Raw genomic sequence first — 23,661 nt, 5'->3', positions numbered from 1 at the left:
GTCACTGTTGCTTAGTATGGTTGAAAACGGGTTAGAAATCGGATTATAAGTTGGGTGAATTTCGTACAGATTGAGAATATATAGGACCAGGTGTGAGGTGCAATAACAAATGCTTTGGAATAATCTAAAAAAACAAGCATTGTATTATATGATTGCTGAAGCATCTTCGAGTCAATAAGTTGTTGTTATTTGCAATAGGGGTATTCACAACCCGTTGCATACGGTGCATAGATAGCATAAATAGCACGATTGGATAATTTTGTTGTTGTTTCATGTGTTCAAACAACAACAACATTAGCCAATCATGCTGTTTATGCTTTCTATGCACCATGCTAGACAGTATGCACCGGATCGTGAATAATAAAAAACTCTGCTATGGGTTCTGCCTAAATATTTTTTTATCATGGAATTAACTATTTATATTTGCAATTTCCAGAACTTAATGACGGAGTTGGAAAGACGAGAAGTTCATTTCGCTACTATACTTGATCGAGGTGAAGCTTTACTGAACCAACAACACCCTGCTGCCAAATGCATTGAGGCACACTTAACTGTTCTGCAACAACAATGGGCATGGCTTTTGCAGCTAACTCTATGCTTAGAGGTTCATCTTAAACATGCTACTGAGTACCATCAATTCTTTTCCGAAATTAAGGACGCTGAACAATGGCTTAATAAACGTGACGAGATTCTCAATAGTAAATATTCCCAGTCTGACTTTTCATTGGATCAAGGTGAAAACTTGCTACGCGGGATGCAGGATTTGCGAGAAGAGTTAAATACATTCGGAGAAACTGTTCTAAATATCCAACAGCGTGCTTTAGCAATTGTACCTCTAAGTAAACGACGGCAACCTGTAAGCTCTCCGTACACAGTTCAGGCTATTTGTGGGTATAAGCAACAAGGACACATCCAAGTAGAGAAGGGAGAAAAATGTTCACTTTTGGATAATTCTGGCCGTGTTAAATGGCGAATACGGTCATCCACTGGTCAGGAAGGCTCTATTCCTAGTGCTTGTTTACTTATAACCCCACCTGACCAAGAAGCGGTTGATTCTGCAGAGCGACTAAAACGCTTGTTTGATCGCACAGTTAGTTTATGGCAAAAGAAACATTTGAGACTTCGTCAAAATATGATTTTTGCTACTATCCGTGTTGTAAAAAGCTGGGACTTCGATCAATTTTTGGCTATGGGCTCAGACCAGCGGTCCGCTATACGCCGCGCCTTAAATGAGGATGCTGAAAAGCTGCTCAGTGAAGGGGATTCGAACGACCCGCAGCTAAGACGTCTAAGGCGAGAAATGGACGATGTTAACCGTTTATTTGATGAATTTGAAAAACGCGCCAACGCTGAAGGTAAGCTTGTAAATGTTTATTTTGTTTACCGCTTAAACTATCTAGTTCCCAATAAAAATGGGTTGTTGAGTCCAAAAAACTCCACCAAGCATGCATATCTAAAAAACCGATCGATGAATCGGTTATATTTTAAAAATTCGTTAACCAAGAGCCAAAGACAAAACACAATCGTTATGTAGATTTTTGCGGACACCATAATATTTTTTCCCTTTTGAATATTTTTTCATAATAATTTAATGGTTACAATAGGCTGCAGCTTTTGTGACGGAAATTTAAAATTATAAAATAGCAACTAGGTTAAGTTAGGTTGAGATGGCTAGAGAGAGTGACCTCTCCTTACACTTAGGCCAGGAAAGGCCCATTACGATACCATATGCAATCTATGTTCTCCTATGATGTTGCGGCGCTTACTCGGGATCAAACCAGTTCGTTAACGTGTTAAATTTCGATAGCGTTCTAATATTGATTTTCGATACCTCTGCGAGGCCTTATAGAGAGGGCTTTCCGAGCGTCTGAAGCCGTCTTCTGCTGACTGCTGGACACTCGCATATAAGGTGGCTGCGACAGTAGGCTGGCGCGTTCACTCCCAATTGTGAGGCTTGTGAGGCATGTGTACCTTTTAGACAGCGACCTATAAGAATTATTGTGAGAATAGATATCTTGGTAAGTTTTAACCCTAAGAGTGCAGTCGTGCGTTTTTTATCGTAGGAAGGCCATGTATGCTTGGCCGTTCCACAGAAGGAGAGAATTCTCCAGCGTTCGTTTGCTGCTTGTATGGTTCTGTTCCTCGCATGTAGTGTAATGGTATGCCTACCTTGTTCTTCCCCGGAAGGATGGGGGTGTGGTCTTACCATTCCTCGCCAGTTCGCCAGCTTTGCACATGCCCTCAATATCTCAGTGTCCAGGGGCCCATATGAGTTGTATTCTATAATGCTGTGCTTTAGAGATCTGCTGAATTAAGTGAGAGACATTGTGTCTAGTCTACGCATGAGTCTAGAGCTTTCAGGGCTGCTTGACTGTCAGAGAAGATAAATACCTGTCTTTTCTCTTCGGGTGTTCGTGCTAGGTGCCGAGAGGCCTTCCGGATAGCCAGCACCTCCGCCTGGTATACACTGCAGTGGTCGGGAAGGCGACAATATGTTTTCAGTTCCAGCTCTGGGGAGAAGACTGCTCCCCCGACCTTTCCGTCGAGTTTGTAGCCTTCAATGTACATGTTTATAGCGTTGTGTATATGGTGAGGCCTCGTGTCTCAGACCTTTCGAGATGGTATGGTAATTATATAGTTTTTTTGTGAAGGTATTTGATGGTATGCAGTAGTCAGTACTTGCAGGTATCAGTATGGGCGCCCTTGTCCGTCCCTAGGATTATCGAATTGCCTGATGGACCATAAGTCCAGGAGCCTGCCTATCTAAGTCTTAAGGCTGCAATAATGGCTGTTTCCCGAGCTACTAAATCAAGCGGCGCAGATGTAGGACTGCGTTAAGAGCTTCGGTCGGGGAGGAACAAAGAGCTCCACTTATGCATAGCTCAGCACTCCTTTGTACCGTTTGATGTTGCTTGAGCCCTGATGTCTTATCAACGGAAGGCCACCATACTAAGGCTCCGTAAACAGAATCGGGTGAACAGTGGCAGTGTAGATCCAGTGAACCATCTTAGGTGAGAAGCCCCACGGTGCAAGACCCGGTACTTTGCATCGCCTGGTAAAAAGGACTAGCTGAGTTTTAGCTGGGTTAACCTAAGCAACTAATTTTCGTTGAAAATATAGGAAACCAATAAAAACGGTTAATTTATGATTTTACTAAATTTGGCACAGCTGCAATGCAGAATGATGAGCTTATCGCTCGACAAGTTCATTGCGAAATCTCATGTGGATAAGGTTTTGACAGTCCTTCTGCTAAAATTTTTGATGTGACCTGTAGTTATATGCTTCTTCCGAACGACATGTTTTTTTTTTGTTTTTCTAAGCAGAAATATATTCGTCGGATTGTCATTATGTTCTGGGGGAGACCCTTTGCGGGTGTTCGCGCGCACCTCCAATCCCTCGGCCACGGCCGCCATAGGTTTTTTTTAACTTTCAAACTGAATAGCATTGCCAAACTTAAAACGGTCCCTAATCTTTATGATGTTATATATTTGCTTATTAATCGACGACTACCTTAATTTTCTTTTGATCAACTTAACTTTATTGTGAGTTATATATTTTATAGCCTGTTCGTTTCTCAGCATTTTCTCTGGTTGGTTTGTTTGTTCCTTTTACAACACGTCGCCCTCTCGCCCGACAAACATGCAACATTTTCTGCCTTTGTTAAGGGAAAAATTTCTGTCTGCAATGCAAACTTGTTTGGTATTTTTGTAAAGAAAATTTATCCAATAAACAGAATTGAACTGAAATTTCCCTATAAAATAAATTACACTGTGAGACAAATGGTAGGAGTCAGTGATCGGGAAGGGTTCAAACTACCGGGGAAAGTTATATCGGTAAAAAAAAAGTTATACGTGTCCCGGCGTTTCGCTGGGTCACGTCTATGAATCGAGATATATCGATTTGAAGTTAGTAACTATCATATAGGGGAAATTGTCACCTTTTGTGGTCTTTTTTTTGACATAACTCGAGAACCACTAGTCCGATTTTGCTCAAGCAAATTTAAAAAAATTAAAAATTACAATTCCTTTAATCTGTTCATATAACGTTTTTCTATATAATCAACAGTTTTGCCGGTAAAAATAAATGTATGAAGAAAAAAAATATTTTTTGCCTAAAATATTAAATTTTTTTATTTTTTAAATTCATAAAAAATCCAAAACGGAAAAAAGGCAAGTCGTATTACTTTCACGCAAAGTCACATATCCTTTAAGCAAAATGAGACATAGATCATGAAAATCGATGGACGCGTTTCGCTTTTATTCACAATTAAGTGAAGGTATCTCATTTTGACAAGAATATTGATTTTATGTTTCAATGAGTTTGGATAATATTTATTATTAACACGTAAAATTAAAAATTATTACAGGTAATTATTAGGTTATTACATAGATACATAGGTTATAAAAATCGATGAACGCAAAACTTATTTTCGTTTGTTTGCGCCCTTTACTTTCTTGCGTGGTGGTTCGCCCACTTGTTCAGAGTCTGTATCGGATGAGGATCTGTCTTCATCTGGAAAAAATCAATTGCTTTTAATCAGTCAGTTAACTTCATTTTTGTGACTTACCCTCGGAGGAAACTCCCATTGTATATTCTTCTTCTTCATCTTCATTGTCGGGATCGTACGTCTTTTGCGACCACCAACAAATTTCAGCCACCAGCGAATCGAGCCTTTTGCCTTTATATCGCGTTTCCATTGGCATTGCCACTTGATGGAAGCGCTCGCCATGTTCATCCGACTCTGAGGCTAGCTGCTTGCTGAAGTATTCGAGATGGTGATGCAAGAAGTGAATTTTGAGGGACATATTCACTCCAATTTTCTGGAAGTAGTGCAACATCTTGGTCACAAGAGCGGGGTAATTGTGTGCTCGCGTACTTCCCAAAAAATATCGTATGACTTTCTTCACTGCCTTCCACGCAAAGTAATCATTACCGTCTAAAGCACCTTTAAATTCCTTTGATTTCATGAGGTTTCGTATATCCGGCCCATTCAGAACACCTTCCTTCAATTTTGCTTCGCTGATTGGTGGGAAAATATTTTTCAAACAATCAAGAATTTTCGGTTGCTTCACGATGGCCTTGATGAAATTTTTTACGATTCCCAGTTTGATATGGAGAGGGGGCATGAGGATGTTCTCCATTGGCACTAGTGGATCATTTACGCAGTTGTGTCCTTTCTCCGTTGGATCTCGAGCAAGCCAGTCATGCGTTTCGTATTGGTTTCCTTTAAATCGGGTATCCCAAAGACACAAGAAACACATGTTTTTTGTATAGCCTCCTTGGAGACCTCTTAGCATCGCCACGACTTTCAGATCACAACTAATCCGCCACATGTGATCAGTGTAGCAAACTTTATCCAAAATTATTTTCATGGAATTGTATGTTTCGCTCATGTCTGTGCTGTAGCCAATGGGAATACTTGGTTTTTTTTATTATATTTATGTAGCAAAACAACTTTCAGGCTTGATTTCGAAGAATCGATGAACATTCGCCAATCAGCTGCGATATAATTAATGGCCATCGCCTCCATCAGTCCCTTTATATCATGGCAGTAAACAAATGTGTTCCCTTCGTTGAGTGTGTAGTACCGTTGGAATAGCAATTGTCGCCTTCGATATCCGGCGACTTTGACATTAGGCTCCAAATTGTTGCCTTCTTTCAAAAGCTGGGCAAGTTTTTCTGCTTCACGTTGAGAAAGGTTTAATTCTGCAACAATCTTGTCCATTCTTGCTTGTGATATTGGAATTATTTTGTTCGATGGGCCGGCTTCTGGTGTTGGTTTATAGGTGAAATCCGATTGATCCATTGTTTCAATATAAAAAGAAGTTTCTCTGTCAGGACTTGGAAGCGGTGGAATGGTATTTCATCCGAATGCGTTAGAGGTATTTGTGCACTTTTAACAGATATGTAAACTCTTCGTTTAAGGCCTTTACGATTTACTCCACATATTTTGTTTGCGCAAGCGTGACAGTTGTCGGAATTGTGCTCTCCTGTATCAGTCCAAATCATTGGTACACCAAAACGAAGTGAACTGCGTTTCCCTTGGATCCACCTGTTAAGACCATTGTAACACATTTTACAAATTTTGTCGGGGCCCACGAAACGCCGCGAATTATTTCGGAATCAAAATAAAGTTTAAAAGCGCGCTCCACTTGCTCAGTGAGTAATGCAGTATTTGTTGAAAAAGCTCTTTTGCTACAAACGTAACAAAATAAATTGATATTTTCTGGACAATTTGCACTCATTTCGGTTTTATACTTTTATTACTTTTTCGTCACTTTAAAAAAATCGTACTTTACGCGTTCGGAGACAATTGTTGAATGACAAAAATCGATCAATGAACACCTATAAATACTACGTAAGTTTCAATATTTTACTGAGAGGTACTTATGAATTGGCGCATCTTTTAAGGGTGGCTATATACCTGATTCGTGTGCGTTTTAAATTTTTCGAAGCGTTCTACCACTCATAAATGTGTGTGCAATTTGTGTAAAAAAATCATGCAGGTAGCCAACGGAAAAAACCCAAATAATTAAAAAAGTGCACTTTCATTTTTTCCTTTTAATTGTCCACGCACATTTATGACCGTTTTTTAGTTTGTTACCGCTACCATAAAAATCAAATAACCTTTTGTTTATTACTTTTTTTTTAATTCTGACAATCATAAAAAAAGTCATCAATGTTTTTTCCAAAGAATTTTGAGCATATCTCGAGCAAATTTTTGAAATTCATACCTTTACTTAATTTTGAATAAAAGCGAAACGCATACATTGATTTTCATGATGTATGTCTCATTTTGTTCATAGGTTATGTGACTTTACGTGACACTTTTTTCCGTTTTGGATTTTTTATGAATTTAAAAAAAAATTTTAATTTTTAGGGAAAAATAAACGTTATATTAACAGATTAAAGGAATTGTAATTTTTAATTTTTTAAATTTGTTTGAGCAAAATCAGACCAGTGGTTCTCGAGTTATGTAAAAAAAAAGACCACCAAAGGTGACAATTTCCCCTATATGATAGTTACTAACTTCAAATCGATATATCTCGATTCCTAGACGTGACCCAGCGAAACGCCGGGCCACGTATAACTTGTTTTTGACCGATATAACATTTCCCGTTGGTTTCATCCCATCCCGATTTTGACTGTCGCATAGTGTTATATGCCCCCAGGAAGCCACTAAAGGTAACCAATTAAATATTACGAATTTTATTCAGAGCATAGCCATGCGAAAAAACTCAAAAACATATATCGTGTATATAAATTTAAAAATCACCGCAATTTAAAATTTTTAGAGTTTTGATAATTTTGAATTTCCTGAAGTTTCCCATTTTAAATAACTTGAGTGGAATTCCAAAATTTTCTAAACTTTCAAAACTTTGTGAATTTGAGAAATTTTAGTAAATCACAATAATTCAATATAATGATGAATACTACATTTCTACATTTTTTTATTTTTCAAAAGTTTTGAGAATTGTAAGAATTTTAACCATTTTTTTCTAAGTAAAAGTGCCGAACATACAAAACTGATCAAACGAAAGTAAAAGTTTTCGAATGTTGAAAACATTTTCATATTTCGTCGTTTCGAATTTTCGTAATTCTTGGATTCAAAAAATTTTTGGACGTTTTCAAAATTTTCAAAAAATTTTAAATTCTCAAACTTTGTTATATCAATACAAAATTTTGGAAAAGTTCAGACAAGTGAAAAAAATTTTGGAATTTTTCAAAAATGTTAATATCTTTTAGAATTCTAAGAATTTCCTATTTTTTACACACAAGTACCATGAACATAAGAATTTTTCGACAATTTGTGATGTTTCACATTTTCACATTTTAGGATGGATTTTAGGATAAATAAAATTATCAAAATTTTGGAAATTATAAAAATTTCTAAAATGTCAATCTTGTACATTTCAAAATATTCTCATTTTACCAAAATTTCTAGAATCTCCCGGATTTCGATAGCTTTTGAAATTTTGGAAATTACCCTAAAAATAAGAAATCTCAAGAAATGTATTATAAAATTCATTTTGGAATTTTCGTTTTCTGATCCTGTGAAAATATTCAAACTTGCTGTGACTTTGAACTGTGTAAAATAATACAAATTCGAAAATATTACCAAAAAAGTAAAAATTGAAAATTAAGTATATAATTTCAAAATTTTTAAAATTCAGTGAATTCGAAAAACTGATAGGCCTACTTAAATAACATAATACGAGCTTAGCACACAGCTAAAATTTCAAACTCAAGTGAAATTTTACACACTTTTTCAATGAATTAAAATTTTCAAAAACATCCATTCTTTAGGTTTGTTTCCCAAGCTTCTCGAAGTCACGTCGAGTTACATATACGCGCTCCGCAAGTAAGTTTTTGAGTTTCTTTGATATACACTCAAAGTTTGAACTTTGCTCGAGTTTTTCTACAAGTAGCTTGTGGGACAAACCTATTATATATTCTTGTAATGATATTTCCCTACCTGGGTCCGCCACTGGTTCGCTATGATTCAAAATGGAAGCATAAACCAAAAAAAATATATTTAAATGTGAATGAGTGCGGACGTGTTTTTATGTTCGCTCCGTAGTCATTAAATATTGTGCTAATTTAATAAAACAAAAAAAAAAAAAAAAAAAAAAAAAAACAAAAAAAAAACAGAAAGCGATGAGTCAAGCTGAAATCCGAGCTCAGAAGCAACGCGAGCAAAATGAGCGCCGGCTTTCAGTTCAACGCAACAACGCATATTTCTCTATTCGGTCCCAGAGTGACAGCGAAAGCGCAAAGCCCAATCCATCGACCACCCTCAAACCCCCTCAAGATTCAGATCAGCGGACTTTTCCTCCAAACTTACTATTGACGACTCCGATGTCTTGGAGTGAAGAGTGCGCTTCACCTGTGCCGTATCACATTTCACGCCCAACGCTTACATCAAATTCGGTAAGCGATAACATATCCCCAAATATTATGGCAACAACAACTAGTACAGTGACATGTTCTACTACCTCTATCGTGCAAACAACAACAACAAACACACCGGTACCTGCCGACTGCACAGCGGTGCCAACAAGCCGGCCTATTCTTGCTGCACAAGCACAACTTAACTTGAGTGCAAGCACTGGCAACAAAGGTTAAGCGCAAGAAAAGTTGAAAAACGAAACAACTAAAAATGCGGCCATACAGACTGGAATGGACCGCTATGTTACAATAAAAAGAAAACTTAGTCCGCAAAATTCAACGGGCAGTAAGACAAAAATAAACCGCCTTACCTCAACTCAGCAAGTCAGTACGAATAGATTTGCACTGCTAAGTGACAATGCCGATGATGTGAATAGCCAAATTTCTGAAGGTGCTGCAAAAGCTACTAATGCCAAACCTCCGCCCATTTTTATAAGAGAAGAGAATCCAAGCGCTCTTGTAAAAAAATTCACACAGCTAATCGGTAGTAATAAGTTTCATATTATCCCACTATCTAAGGGAAATATTCGCGAAACTAAAGTACAAATTTATTCCGAACAGGATTTTCGAACAGTGTCCAAATACCTGAATGACACAAACACAAAATTTTATACATACCAACTTAAAAGTGCAAAAGGTCTACAAATTGTAATTAAAGGTATCGAACCAAGCGTTGATGCTGTGGAAGTTTTGGAAGCACTTAAAGAACATGGTTTCAATCCAAAAGCTGCTGTGAATATTTTTAATAGGAACAAAATCCCTCACCCTATGTTTAAAGTTGAGCTCGAGCCTGAAAACAAACCTCTGGGCAAAAACGATGTGCATCCAATTTATAAATTGCAATATCTGCTGCATCGTAGGATAACTGTGGAAGAACCGCATAAGAGAAATGGCCCTGTACGATGCACCAACTGCCAGGAGTATGGTCATACTAGGTCTTACTGCACGCTTCGCTCAGTGTGCGTAGCTTGTGGAGAGCTACATGTCTCTGCCACTTGCACATCAAACAAAGAAGACCCGCGTGCAAAAAAATGTGGTAACTGCGGTGGAAATCACACAGCAAACTACAGAGGCTGTCCAGTCTATAAGGAGTTAAAAAACCGGATCAACCAACGCGTGGCTTCCATACGTACTCATAATGTACCGAATGCCTTTGTACCCTCCTAAACGAATCCTGACGTCTTCTTCGCCAAAAGAGCCACGTCGCCAACAGTTCTATCAAACACCGTCAATGGCGTCTCGTTTGCAAGTGCCTTAAAATCAGGCTTAGAAAACCGTGCCCCTACTAAAACTGCACCTCAAATTGCGCCGCAAGAACAGCATCCCCATGCACAATTTGGTAAACAATCCAATATCGAAGCTATGATAGCGTCGATGCCACAAAGCATGATGAATTTCATGACTTTCATGCAAAACACAATGCAAGAACTCATGCGAAATCAAAATACGCTGCTCATCCTGCTTGCTACTCAGCAAACAAGAACCTTACTTAAAATAGACCTCTGGAATGCAAATGGCATTCCTCGCCACAAACTAGAGCTGTCAAAATTTCTTAAGGACAAGGACATTGACATAATGATCCTTGCTGAAACACACCTAACTAATAGATATAATTTTGACATTTCGGGATATACCTTTTATTGCACGAATCATCCAGATGGAAAGGCGCATGGCGGAACTGGTATTTTAGTCAGAAACCGGATTAAACACCATCATTTGACTGGAATTGCCGAGAATTATCTGCAAGCAACATCAATATGCGTACAAACAAAGCAAGGTGATATTACGCTGTCCGCGGTTTATTGTCCCCCACGTATAACGATAACAGAAAAAGAGTTTATGGATTTCTTCAGTTCGCTGGGAGAGCGCTTCCTTGCTGCAAGTGATTATAATGCGAAGCACCCTCACTGGGGCTCACGCTTGTCCAACCCTAAAGGCAAGCAATTGTATAACGCGCTTATATGTAGAAGAAACAAACTCGATTACGCTTCTCCTGGAAAGCCTACATATTGGCCGGCAGACCCGCAAAAGTTGCCAGATTTGATTGACTTTGCGGTGACAAGGAAAATTCCTCGCGGCCTTATTAATACAGAATCAGTTGCAGATCTCTCATCAGACCGCTCACCTGTACTTTTCACCTTGTGGCATCAGCCGCAAGAAAAAGAGTTACCCTATATGCTCACGACAAGGGCTACAAATTGGTTAAAGTATAAAAAATATATCAGTGCGCATATAGACCTCGATCCAAATTTAGATGCGCCGACCGATATTGAAAACTCCATAGCCGCTCTTGAATCTACACTTAGAGCAGCCGCTAGCATTTCCACACCCCAGAAAGGTTATGTGCAAAATAAAAAATATAATTTAACCAATAGGAAAATTGAAATGCTTGTCTTGGAAAAACGACGCCTACGACGGATATGGCAGACTCATAGAACCAGCATCAAAACAACTGCTCAAGGCGGTCACTAGGGTTCGAACGATACTATCGATATTGAGTAAGCATCGATACTGAGGGTATAAATATGAGTACTTTAATACTCGATACCTTATTTGGCGATTTTACTCAATATTTTGCAAAGTACTCGTAGTATCGAATACTTTTTAAAAAACACACTTTTTAAATTCTTTCTTCCATTGGCAACCCAATTTTCTTTGCTCATATGAATTACTATCATTCACTTTTGTCCATCACTTAAAATTATCTGAAATTTCGTGTAGTCTGTTGCATAACATAAACCAAATAAGTTAAACTTGAATGGCCTTATTCATAAAGAATACAGTAGGTTTAAAGAGCTTAAGCAGTTTTGTAACCTATCAACTTTACGTGTAGCCTACTGCCGTTGCCTTTTAATTCAAACTTGCACATTATTGAATAGGTTACAAAAATGCATACCCATAAAGTTTATAAAAATTCTTAATAATATTTGGAATTCGTGAAAGTATATATAATATATATATATATATATATATATATATATATATATATATGTATGAATGTACATACACATTTAACGTTGAAATTATTTCTAACGTGAAAGTAAGTTCTGCAATGAAATAAAAATCAAATATTTTAAATGTTTATTGTTTTAATTTCAGGAAATAACTATATATACGATTGAAGAATAAATATAATAATTTTAGTATCCCAAAAAACGTATTTCAATGAGTCCGATACTGAGTAGTATCGATACTTTTTCCCTGATACTTTTAGAGCATCGATACCATGTGCTCGATGCCAGAATGAGTACTTAGTATCGATACCAAAGTCTGAAATTTCGAACCCTAGCGGCCACACATGCACTGACGAGAGCCCTCAAGAACGAGGAACAGTACGCACAGTACCGCTACATCCAAAAGCTCTCACCGACTAGCACAAAGCACTCGTTATGGAAAGCACACCACAAGCTAAATGCGCCAATAGAGACTGAAATGCCAGTACGGGACCACAATGGCAAATGGGCTCGGAGTGACGCAGAAAAAGCAAACACCTTTGCTTCTCATCTAAAAAATGTTTTTAGGCCAAACCCCGCAACTAATGATTTTCAACTTCCACCCGTACCCAATGTGTCAAAATGTGAGCCGCTGAAATTTGTACCTGAAGAAATTTCAAAAGTAATTAAGGATCAACTGCAACCAAATAAGGCCCCAGGGCACGACTTAATAACCCCAAAAATGATTATAGAGCTACCAAATTGTGCTGTACTTTGCATCTGTATGCTATTTAACGCAATCACAAAACATTGTCATTTCCCTCACCAATGGAAAAAGTCGACTATTGTGATGATACCACAGCCCGGAAAGGACAAAACGCAGCCATCTTCATATAGGCCCATCAGCCTGCTACCGTGTATGTCGAAATTATTCGAAAAACTTCTTATGCTGCGCATCTCCCCACATCTGCAAGCCCGCAATATAATACCACTTCACCAATTTGGCTTCAGGGAAAAACATGGAACAATCGAGCAGGTAAATCGCACAACAACCGAAATCCGAACAGCGTTTGAAAAGAGGGAATATTGCGCTGCAATATTTCTTGACGTCGCCCAGGCATTTGACCGCGTCTGGCTAGATGGTCTTATGTATAAAATACAAATGCTACTCCCACAAAGCACACACAAACTGCTTAAGTCATACCTTTATAATCGAAAGTTTGCAGTTCGATGTAACACCACTATTTCTGAAGCCCATGCAATCGAAGCTGGAGTGCCACAAGGCAGTGTCCTTGGCCCGATGTTGTATGTCTTATACACCGCGGATATTCCTACAAACGACCGCCTGATAATGTCCACTTTTGCCGATGACACTGCCATAATCAGTCGCTCCAAGTGTCCTCTACAAGCAACTGTGCTCCTAGGCAATCATATGGAAGCTGTTGCCAATTGGCTCGCAAACTGGCGAATAAAGGTTAACGAGCAAAAATGTAAGCAAGTTACATTTACACTGAATAAGAGTAACTGTCCGCTCTTGACTTTAAACAACGTACAAATACCACAAAGCAATCATGTCACTTACCTAGGGGTTCACCTGGACAGGCGACTTACTTGGCGAAACCACATAGCGCCTAAAAGGACTTATCTCAAGCTGAAGGCTAATTCTCTCCACTGGCTTATTAACTCTCGCTCACCCCTGAGTCTGGAGTATAAAGTGCTTATTTGCAATACAGTTTTGAAACCGATATGGACCTATGGATGTGAGTTATGGGGAAACGCGAGCAGCAGCAACATCGAAATCCTTCGTCGTGCGCAATCTAAAATCCTTCGAACAATCACCGGAGCACCTTGGTATATTCACCGCGACTTGAGAATACTAGAAGTACGAACCGAAATAGAACAACGGAAGACGAAATATGTATCGAAGCTTTTAGCGCACCCATATCATTTAGCAAGATCTTTATTGCGTGTCAACAGGACCTCAAGACTACGTAGGAATGACTTACCAGCCCAGTCGTAATCTTTTCTTAGGGCCAACTAGGGGATGTAAATTAAGTGAATAGATTAAGATTCGAAAACTTATTGTTAGGCTCTTAGGCAGGGCAGATTCAATAAATAAAAACAAAAATTATAAAAAAAAAACCAACATTCAATACGCTTAAGGTACTGGCCCAATGGAGGCTTGCTTTGCTTGCTTCGCTTTGAGAACTGTCAAAAGTTATTTGGAATATACTAAAACGTATGAAGGCTGACCAAATAGCAGCTTTGCTTCACTTGCTTTAAGCGCCTCAAAGTTTCAAATAGGCAAATGTTTCTTAATGAATTCAAAAAAATAAGTAATTCAAAGTTTAATAAAAATTATTCTATGTTTCCATATTTATATTTAATATATCGCTGGCTGAAAAGTTGCTAAGTCCATTATTACAAATTTGACGGGAACTTTGAATACAACATTTTGCGTGTTTGAAGCAAAGCAAAACTCTTTACGAATATCAGAAGGATTCGATCCTTATTAAAACATTTCGTATTACTTTGGCCTTAACGGAATTTCGGGGCCTCTTTTGGACTTAGAAAATTTGCCTTTCATTGAACATAATCGAGAAAAAATAAAACAAGTACCTTAATTTCTCTTGCTTCCTTTATGAAAATATGAGGTTTCAAGAATTATCGACTAAGCAAATTTTCACACAAAGCTAGCGATATTTATGATGTTAAACTAGTGATCAGTCGTCTCTGGAAAAACCGTTTTTTTTTTGTTTTTAATAAATGTACATATATTTATATATGTATAATTGTTATCATTCCTTTGAAATCCAAAAATTAAATCGCATTAATTTAAAAATAAATCCGAAGAGATTGTTTTGCATTTCTTTTTTTTTAATTTTCTGAAATTTTGTGGGAGAATTATTCTTAGTGTAAGGGAACATACCTTGATTTTTTAACTACACAGCTGGTTGCTTTGACAGAGTTCCAAGTCGCCATTTGGCCAAACGAGTATTTGAAGTAAATCGAAGCAAATTAAAGTAAGTAAGGCATGCAAAGCAAGTCAGCATTGGGCCAGCGCCTTTAGGAATTCAAAAGGGTATTGACTCGAATTTGTTTTCAAATCGTTTTTTATTTCTCACAAAAAAGGCTGCTTTTCTTTATCGAGCCCGTTTTAAATTTGAATTAATATTATAACATATCAGAATTCCTGCTCGCTTCCATTTCGGTCCACCGCGCAAATTAATTATCAAAGAAATATTGAATAAAAATACCAAATTTTCTTTACTTTTGAATACGGTTTGAGCAAGCGCGCTATAAAGACTGAGGTATAAATGCTTGAAAGAAATATGTATGTGTGAAGTCAAATCAGTTTGTTGTTAGTGCGGTTCTTGCCTAGGTATAAACAAGGTAATACAAATTTTGAATTTATTTACAAGCAAGTGTTTTTCCGGCTTTTGCAAATTAAATCAGTTTTCTGCAAGAAGGTTTGTTTAAAAAAAGAAATACGTGTACATATATGATATATGGGGTATGGAAATATCCCTTTTCCCTAGCAGTAAACCATTTATTGATGATGCTATTTTTTAAATAAGGCAGATCGGAATGCGCGCTCTCTGGGAAGACAATACCTGTAATTATTGTACCATGGGAAAATGCAATCAAAGTTTTATCATTTCATACAGTTCGTATACAAAAGGACAGATTGAAAGACGCTGTGAATCTTTGTCATACTTGGGAAGTTTGGTTATTTGTTAGACTGAAGATATTTTACTTATGAAGCTTATTAATTGCATAATGAAATCTCCGAAAACGTATATTTTGAGTTACATACATCTCTATATTATTAAACGTGCGATATATAGCCTTGGCCACAAGATTTATGCACCCCAATGTTAATGAACTTTCCGTGTTTTCAAAGTTAAATATGGCTTTTTTTATCAGTAAATTATTATTAAAAAATTAATATATTAAGAAAACATTAATATTTGATTGATAGATCGTAGATTAACCGTTAGGTTTTTCTTGTATTTGTTACATTTAATTGTTTATAAAAAATAAAGTTACGGAGCAACATTTTCTTTATTGAAAATGCTTGTTTTTGCGAGCGCCAACTGAAAAATGAAGATGGAGCGCTGAAATTTCGCCGACATTACTTTTTTGTAACCGAAAACGAAATTTTGATATGGGGCCGAAAGAAAAAAAAAACATTTGTTTTATTTGTCACAGTCTAATGCAGATAGATAGATAGATAGTATGATGAGGTTTGCACTGCGACCTAATGGTCTATTGTGTCCTCCGCTATTCACAACACTTCCTCCAAGCCCAGATCCCTCAGGAAGTTCCATAGCTTATTCGGGGTTAGGGAGTGAATGTGCTCCAGCTGTGGCCATATTGAGCCTAAACTCCTCTCACGTCTTCTGCTGGCTGCATCACACTCGATGAGGATCTTGAGTGGTGTTTCACTAGAAACGTCGCAGAAACGGCAAAGGTCATTTGATCGTATCCCCAGCTTATACAGCGAAAACGAAAAAAGTGACATTCAGGAAATTTCGGAGGGACAGTATTATAATAGAAAGCCACGCTTATGTTGATAAAATTTTCCAGGCGAAAATAGAAAATAACAATAGAAGTTAAGGTGGTCATTTACAAAAAGTTACGCATTTTTTCATTGTTTCTTTGCTTAAACCTTTTTTTGAGGTTGATTACACAGTGCTACAAAAAAGCACGAAGTAGAAATACCTGGGAAGTTATATTTTCTGGTAGGTCTTTTCGAGTAAAACCAGAATCGAAATATGAAATCGCCAAACACCCCCAAAATCTTGATTTACCGTTACAAACCCGGCTTTTCGTACTTTTGCGCACTTATAAGCCTGTAACTTAGTTCGTTAAGAACCGAACTTTCGAACGATATGTATGTGAATAAAGAAACTTTAAGTGATCTGTGTGTATTTACCCAGCACACACATTTATTTTATACATGTTTCGCCTTTTTTCAATTTTGGTGAGATTTTTACGCACTATTTTATAAGAAAACCATACTAGTCCTAATTTGATTGTAAAACCAAATTTAGTAACGAAAAAAATTAGTATTTATTTTCAAAAATCAGATGAAAGTTAACAGAGTTATAAAACTTTTTATGAAAACAAAATTTTTGCAAACATATTATTTTTGACTATACTACTCAAAAATGTTTTCTTCGCCGTTTTTTTTCTTAGTTCAGTATCATCAGTTTCTCATTGTAGAATATTCTGAAATCATTTTTATACCCGAGGGCACTTGTAACAGCCAAAGCGAATCGAGATGGATATAGACAAATTTATACATAAATGATCATAATGAAAAAAGAAATCGATTTAGCGGTCACTGTCTGTCCGTCCGTCCGTCTATATAGCGTTGAGCGTAGTACGAATGGTATTGAAAATGGGCAAAATCGGGCAAAAACCGCGCCACCTCCCATATAACGGTAATTTTCAGAAATACGAAAACTGCGACATTTTGGTTACTAGTGAAGCTTACTCACTCAAAATTGATATTTACAATGATTTATCTCGGTAACTGCTCTACAAATTTCCCCCAAATTTGGCACGGTTGTTGGCCTTATTATTATTGTTATTTTATTTTTTCCTCCGAAACGTTTTTTAATTGTAGCTATTTCTTGGTGAAAGTGTTGGCCTTGTTCATTACCGTACTTGCCCAAATTATGTGCGAGGATGTCCAAATGCAAATGAAGGAAATGAATTTTTATGGAAATGTTACAGCCCGTTTCACCGTAAGCATTCGAAAATTCGTTAACAACCGTGACATAGTCGCTTCTGTGGTTTCCAAGAAAATTATCGCCTAGCGCTACAAAACTCTGCCATGCACGTTCTTCTACAGAGCTTAGCTTGTTCAAGAAGCTCACGTCGCTAATAATCTTACGAATTTGAGATCCTATGAAAATATCTAAAATTCATAAAAGGAGATTAAACTGATGAAAAAGTACTAGATAAGAGAATAAAAAATTAATACCTCCTTTCATGTTGGCTTCACTTAATTTTGGGAACAACACTTTAAGATGACAAAAAGCATCGCAATTTACATCCAAGCTTTTTACGATTTAGGGGTATTTTCGGAGTCTTGCACGGTGCATGGATTGCACGAAAAAAAAAACTGTTTTCCTATGGGATTGCTTTGCAAACCGTGAAAACCGTGCAACATGCAAGGGCTTTGCAACACTGTGATAATACCCTTATTGTTTCATATACCCTAGCTTTAAATGCAGTGGTGGTAGGACAATATTTTCAGCTTTAACCAATGGGACGTTTAAAAAGTTTTCAGGCCTATTTAATGCGGCTCTAGGGATCGCCATACTTCGCGATCATAGAAAACGTCAAATTAAAAAAAAACTGTCAAGCAAAAATTTTTGAGTTGTATAGCCAAAAATAATATTTTTGTAAAAAAATTGTTTTCATAAAAAGTTTAATAACTCAGTAAACTTACATCCGATTTTTGAAAATAAACACTAGTTTTTCTCGTTATTAGATTTGGTTTTATAATCAATTTAGGACTAGTATGGTTTTCTTATAAAATAGTGCGTAAAAACCCCTCCAAAATTGAAAAATGACGGAAAAAAGTAAAAAAAAATTGTTTGCTGGGTAAATACACTTAGATCTCGTAAGGGTTCTTTACTCACGCGTATATCGTTCGAAAGGCCCAAGTTTCTTCTTTTTAGACCTGTCAATGAACCGAAACTCGGTTGATAATGAACAAAGTTACTTACAGGCTTATAAGTACGCAAAAGTACGAAAAACCGGGTTTTTAACGGTAATTAAGATTTTGGGGGTGTTTGGCCAAATTCATATTTCAATTCTGGTTCTACTCGAAAAAACCTACCAGAAAATATACATAACCTCCCAGGTATTTTTAGTGTCGCACAGTGTTATAAAATAACCTGAGCGGGGACAAATATTTTTATATGAAGTAGGTAAAATATATCAAAAAATACCGTTCGCGAAAGAAACCAAAATGGCTTACAATAATAAATAACAGCTTTGTTAGTGGCTTATTATTGGGATCGCATAATGCTGTTTTTGATTTTTCGTTTTTACCACCATAAAAATTAAAAAGGGGGGACAAAAAAAATAGCACTTCGTTTGGACCCACTTAATTATCAACTGTTTTTCCCCTGGCGAATGAACTGGAAGTGCAACTATGTGCTTCGATTTTGTAGTTCTCAAGCTTAATTATATACATATAATAAATTAATAAATATTAAGTATGTACATTATACATAGGTTTTAAAGAAATATTAATATGGGAAGTCTTTATTAGAGCAACAGAAGCCAAATCAACAGTTTTTAGAAAATTTGTCTGTCAGTCTTTTGGTGTGTTAGCACGCGCATCAGTCAAAAACTAATGCATGAAATTGAATACACGGGGCTATTCGTAAATGCAGCAAAAGAAAGCATCAGTCTCTTTTATTTCTAAACTATAATTGATGGAAATGTGCAATATGCGCAAACGCGGGTAGATGTCGAATTGGAGCTTAGTTGCGTAAATTGGGCTTTACCAGGAGTTATAATTTAGAAGTAAAAGACACTGACGCTTTGGTTTACTGCATTTCCGAACAGGGGACACTTCTCCCCGCTGCATTGCTAGAGATCCAATTTAAAATATTAAAAACAATATAAGAGAGGCCATTTTTGTAAATTTCAATTAACGCAAACTGATAAGATAAAGTAAATGTTGAACTATGGCTGTCAAAAGTAAAAGTTTAAAGAAAGCCTACTGCCATACCTACATAAAAGCGTTGGGCTGAGCATTTTCTGACGCCTAGCGTTAGCGCCGAAGTGTGTATTATATATATAATAAATAACACCAACAATAAGCATAGGTTCGTTTGTGTGAACTACGAAAATGACAGATTCGCTGTTTTCTGTAGCCAACTTCATTTCCTAACGCCCTGTCAAAGTCGGATTTTCTAACCGCTAAGCGTTTATGATGCGTTATTTCGGTATGCTTCATACAAATTGTATGGGCATGAGAATTTTTTAACAGCCAGGTGGCTGCTACAGGCGAAAATATTTTTGGAAGGTTGCCACCTGTTTGAAAATTGTAATTTAATTTAATATTTAAATACTAGCAAATACCCGGTGTGCTTCGCTGCGCTTTAAAAGAATTTTTGTTTTGTTATTCCCTCGCACAACATTTGAAAATATTAGTTAATACTGCAGAACATATTTGTATATTAGGCAAATTTTTTAAAATTACATAAATATACGGTATTTGAATATTGAAGTTTGAATATTCCCAAGTTTGAGGAAAGGGTGCGATAGTAGACTCCAGCTATAAGATAATAAATTAAATTTCCAAGATAAAGTCGGTACTTTACATATTTTCTGATTACCTTCGAAAAGATATTAGCTAACACCCACATTAAAAAATAAAAATAAACAGTGCTTTATAGATCGACATTTCTTTTTTAAATCTTACTTCATAAAGCTCTTTAAACATATTTTATAAATGAGGCCGTAAGAGTTTTGGGAGAGAGTAACAACACAAAAGTACATTTAAGGCGCAGCGAAGCTAGTATATTGTCAGGCCGATTCTGAACAGGAACTCCCTGGGAGTTTTCTCTCTTTTCCCTTTCTTCCTATCATGAATAAAAATTCTTTTATATTAAATGGCGGAGCTGTCAAAAAAAGTATTAAACATCTCTTGCGAAGTTTGAATTTTCTCCTTCCAAATTTTCGGGGAAAATGCTACTTCCTGAGAGTTAATTATTGGAGGATTTCTTTCTCGGGAGAAACAAATTCCCGGAGAACAAACTCCCTGGGAGTATTCAGAATTGGTCTGTATATTATTATTATTATAAATTTTTTTTGGAATCAATTTGGTTTTTATTTTTTTGTTAGCGACTCTCAAAAAAGGCAATACATTTTAGGCTGCAACTTTTAAGCTCGGGAGAGAACGGGCCCAAAGTTTAGAAAAAGCGACGCTCTCGAGTGTCTTTTTCTAAAACAAAAGAAAATTATTGCCCGTACTTAAACGTTTTTGGTATTTTCAATTTTTTGTACTCGATCGAACATTGCATAACGGTTGTTTGTAACCAGGGTTCGGAAATATTCACTCACCTTCGTACGCGGACGTGAACGTATCAGATATTCCCCATTGATTCTCCTTCGCGAACGAGAAGCATTAAACATGTACAGATCGGTCCCGTTCGCGAATCTTAGGTAGAAACCATTTCCGCAGTTGTTCGTACGCGTATGTATTGGTAGACCAAACAGCGTGCTTTAATATATGTATTTATCTATAAGTGGCATCAATGCTTTCGCGATCGTTCACTGCTGTCGTTCTCGTTCATAAGTGAATGTAAATGCTGCGTCAAACATTCGCGGATAGTTGATGTGGCTAGAAATACTATTATATTCTTGCATAAGATTTGCACCGTTAATTCGATGTTCAAAAATGGGGTGTCAGCTGAAACGGCTTGACCTCTAGATATGAAATAAATTTTTTTGCTTTTTGAATAGGATTGCCACCTTTTTAAAAATTATAAAATCTGCACGGTTCGTGGTATTAAAAAAAAATAAGGCGTCAAATGAAAGGGCTGGGCCTGAAGACGTACAATAATGATTTATTTTTTGAATAGAGTTTCCGCCTGTCTACAAAAGTATAATATTTACATCCTTCGCATGATTTTCAAAAATGAGGTGTCAAACGAAAGGACTTGGCCTCTAGATATGAAATAAGTTTTTTTTTGAATAGGGTTTTCACTTGTCTAAAAATTTTTAATATTTACACTGTTCACCCGATTTTCAATAGTGAGGTGTCAAACGAAGAGGCTATCTAAGAGGAATCTAAAGATGTGCAAGAAGGGGAGTTTTTTTGAAGAGGGTTTCAAATTTTTTAAATTTTAGACCGTTCGTTGGCTTAAAAAAATAGGTGTCAAATAAAAGGGTTAGGCTTTTATATGTAAAATATGGTTTCATTTTTTTTGAATATATTTTGGAATTTCATATTAAAGTAATATTTATTTCCGCACTTACATTTATGCATTGGTCGATATGTATGTAAGTATATATGTACTTGAAAATACTTAAATTTGTATATGAATATATATATATATATAAACTGATTAAACCAAATAGTTTTGCTTAGCTGAAACCATATTTTACATATAGAGGCATAACCCTTTCATTTGACATCTAATTTATTTTTTGAATCCAATGAACGGTCCAGAATTTAAATTTTATAAAAATATGGTAACCCTGTTCGAAAAAAGAACCATTCTTGCACATCTTTAGATTCCTCTTAAATAGCCTCTTCGTTTGACACCTCACTATTGAAAATCGGGAGAACAGTGTAAATATTATAATTTTTTAGACATGTGGAAACTCTATTAAAAAAAAAATAAAAAATTATTTCATATCTAGAGGCCCAGCCCTTTCATTTGACTTCTCATTTTTGAAAATCATGCGAAGGATGTAAATATTATAGTTTTGTAGACAGGTGGCAACTCTATTCAAAAAATAAATCCTTATTGTACGTCTTCAGGCCCAGCCTTTTCATTTGACGCCTTATTTTTTTAATCCGACGAATTGTGCAGATTTTATAATTTGTAAAAAAGTGGCAATCCTATTCAAAAAAAAAAAAAAATAACACGTATTTAATATCTAGAGGCCAAGGCATTTCATTTGAAACCTCATTTTTGAAAATCATGCGAAGGATGTAAATATTATAATTTTGTAGACAGGCGGCAACTCTATTCAAAGAATAAATCCTTATAGCGATTCTACAATAGCGTAGTGGCAGTGGCAGTGATAGTTTTTAACACGCAGTAACAGTTCGAAAAACTGCCGCTGCCACTGCCACTGCGCTGTTGTAGAATCGCTATTATTGTACGTCTTCAGGCCGGGCCCTTTCGTTTGACACCTTTTTTTTAACCCAACTAGCCGTGCAGATTTTAGAACTTTTAAAAAGGTGGCAATCCTATTCAAAAATATTAAAACTTATTTCATATCTAGAGGCCAAGCCCTTTCATTTGACACCTCATTTTTGAAAATCGGTGCAATTCCTATGCAATTAACAAAATTGCCTTCGCATAGAATAGTAATGCTAGCCACATCAACTTTCCGCGAATGTTTGACGCAGCCTTTACATTCACTTATGAGCGAGAACGACAGCAGTGAACGTTCGCGAAGGCATCGATGCCACTTATGGCTACATATACCCTGTAGGGAAACGAACTAGTGCGGAACTGGTTCGGTTCTAGTGCGTTTGGAACCATGGCTAGTACGCGTTAGTTCTCTTTTGCACGCTAGCGACTTGCGAATTTAACATTGCGATGTCCTAAGAAGTGTCAATTGTCCCCCGTTGCATTCCTTTGGCTCTAGTTCCGAACCACTTCTAAATTCGACAGATAAGATCTAGTTCGTTTTGCATCCCTTTTTCTATAGTTTCGAACCAGATCCAAGTTCGACAGATGAGATCTAGTTCGTTCTGCATCCTATTTTCTTTAGTTCCAAACCAGTTCCTAATTCGACAGATGAAAATGGTTAAACGCATTTATTAAAAATTTATAAACCACATTAGTAGTAGTAGTAGTAGTATTAAACTTAAGTAGTAAGTAAAAAACAAAAGTGCGTTCTGCTTAAAAGTAAAAATATTAGTTCACTTTGTCTTACTTGTCTAAATTTAAGCATATTGATTTTTAAGTAAATTCAGTTCTTTTTAAGCTTATATGTATATGAAGTACTTTGAAAGTTTTTGTCGTGCTTAACTTAAATAAGATATGCAGTCAGTCAATAA

General features: G+C 36.6%; 2 protein-coding genes across 2 annotated transcripts in view; one reads left to right on the top strand and one right to left on the bottom strand.

Moving 5' to 3' along the window:
• LOC118744098 (microtubule-actin cross-linking factor 1) overlaps nt 1–23,661 on the top strand; it is a 719,134-nt gene that overhangs the window by 230,192 nt on the left and 465,281 nt on the right. The window contains 1 exon segment of the mRNA XM_036476824.1: nt 437–1,355. Coding sequence (XP_036332717.1) covers nt 437–1,355 — 919 coding nt within the window.
• LOC118744101 lies at nt 4,370–4,905 on the bottom strand. The gene is made up of 2 exons (XM_036476826.1): nt 4,568–4,905; nt 4,370–4,512 (listed from the first exon to the last, which is right to left on the bottom strand). The coding sequence occupies exons 1-2, from the start codon at nt 4,836–4,838 to the stop codon at nt 4,424–4,426; spliced, it is 360 nt and encodes a 119-aa protein (XP_036332719.1). The 5' UTR covers nt 4,839–4,905; the 3' UTR covers nt 4,370–4,423.

The sequence above is a fragment of the Rhagoletis pomonella genome, unplaced genomic scaffold, assembly GCF_013731165.1.
Source record: "Rhagoletis pomonella isolate Grant_MI unplaced genomic scaffold, Rhpom_1.0 Rhpom_scaffold_00008, whole genome shotgun sequence".
Lineage (NCBI taxonomy): Eukaryota > Metazoa > Arthropoda > Insecta > Diptera > Tephritidae > Rhagoletis > Rhagoletis pomonella.
Note: the sequence above shows the minus strand (reverse complement) of the source record. Positions and strands in the feature narration are given on the sequence as shown.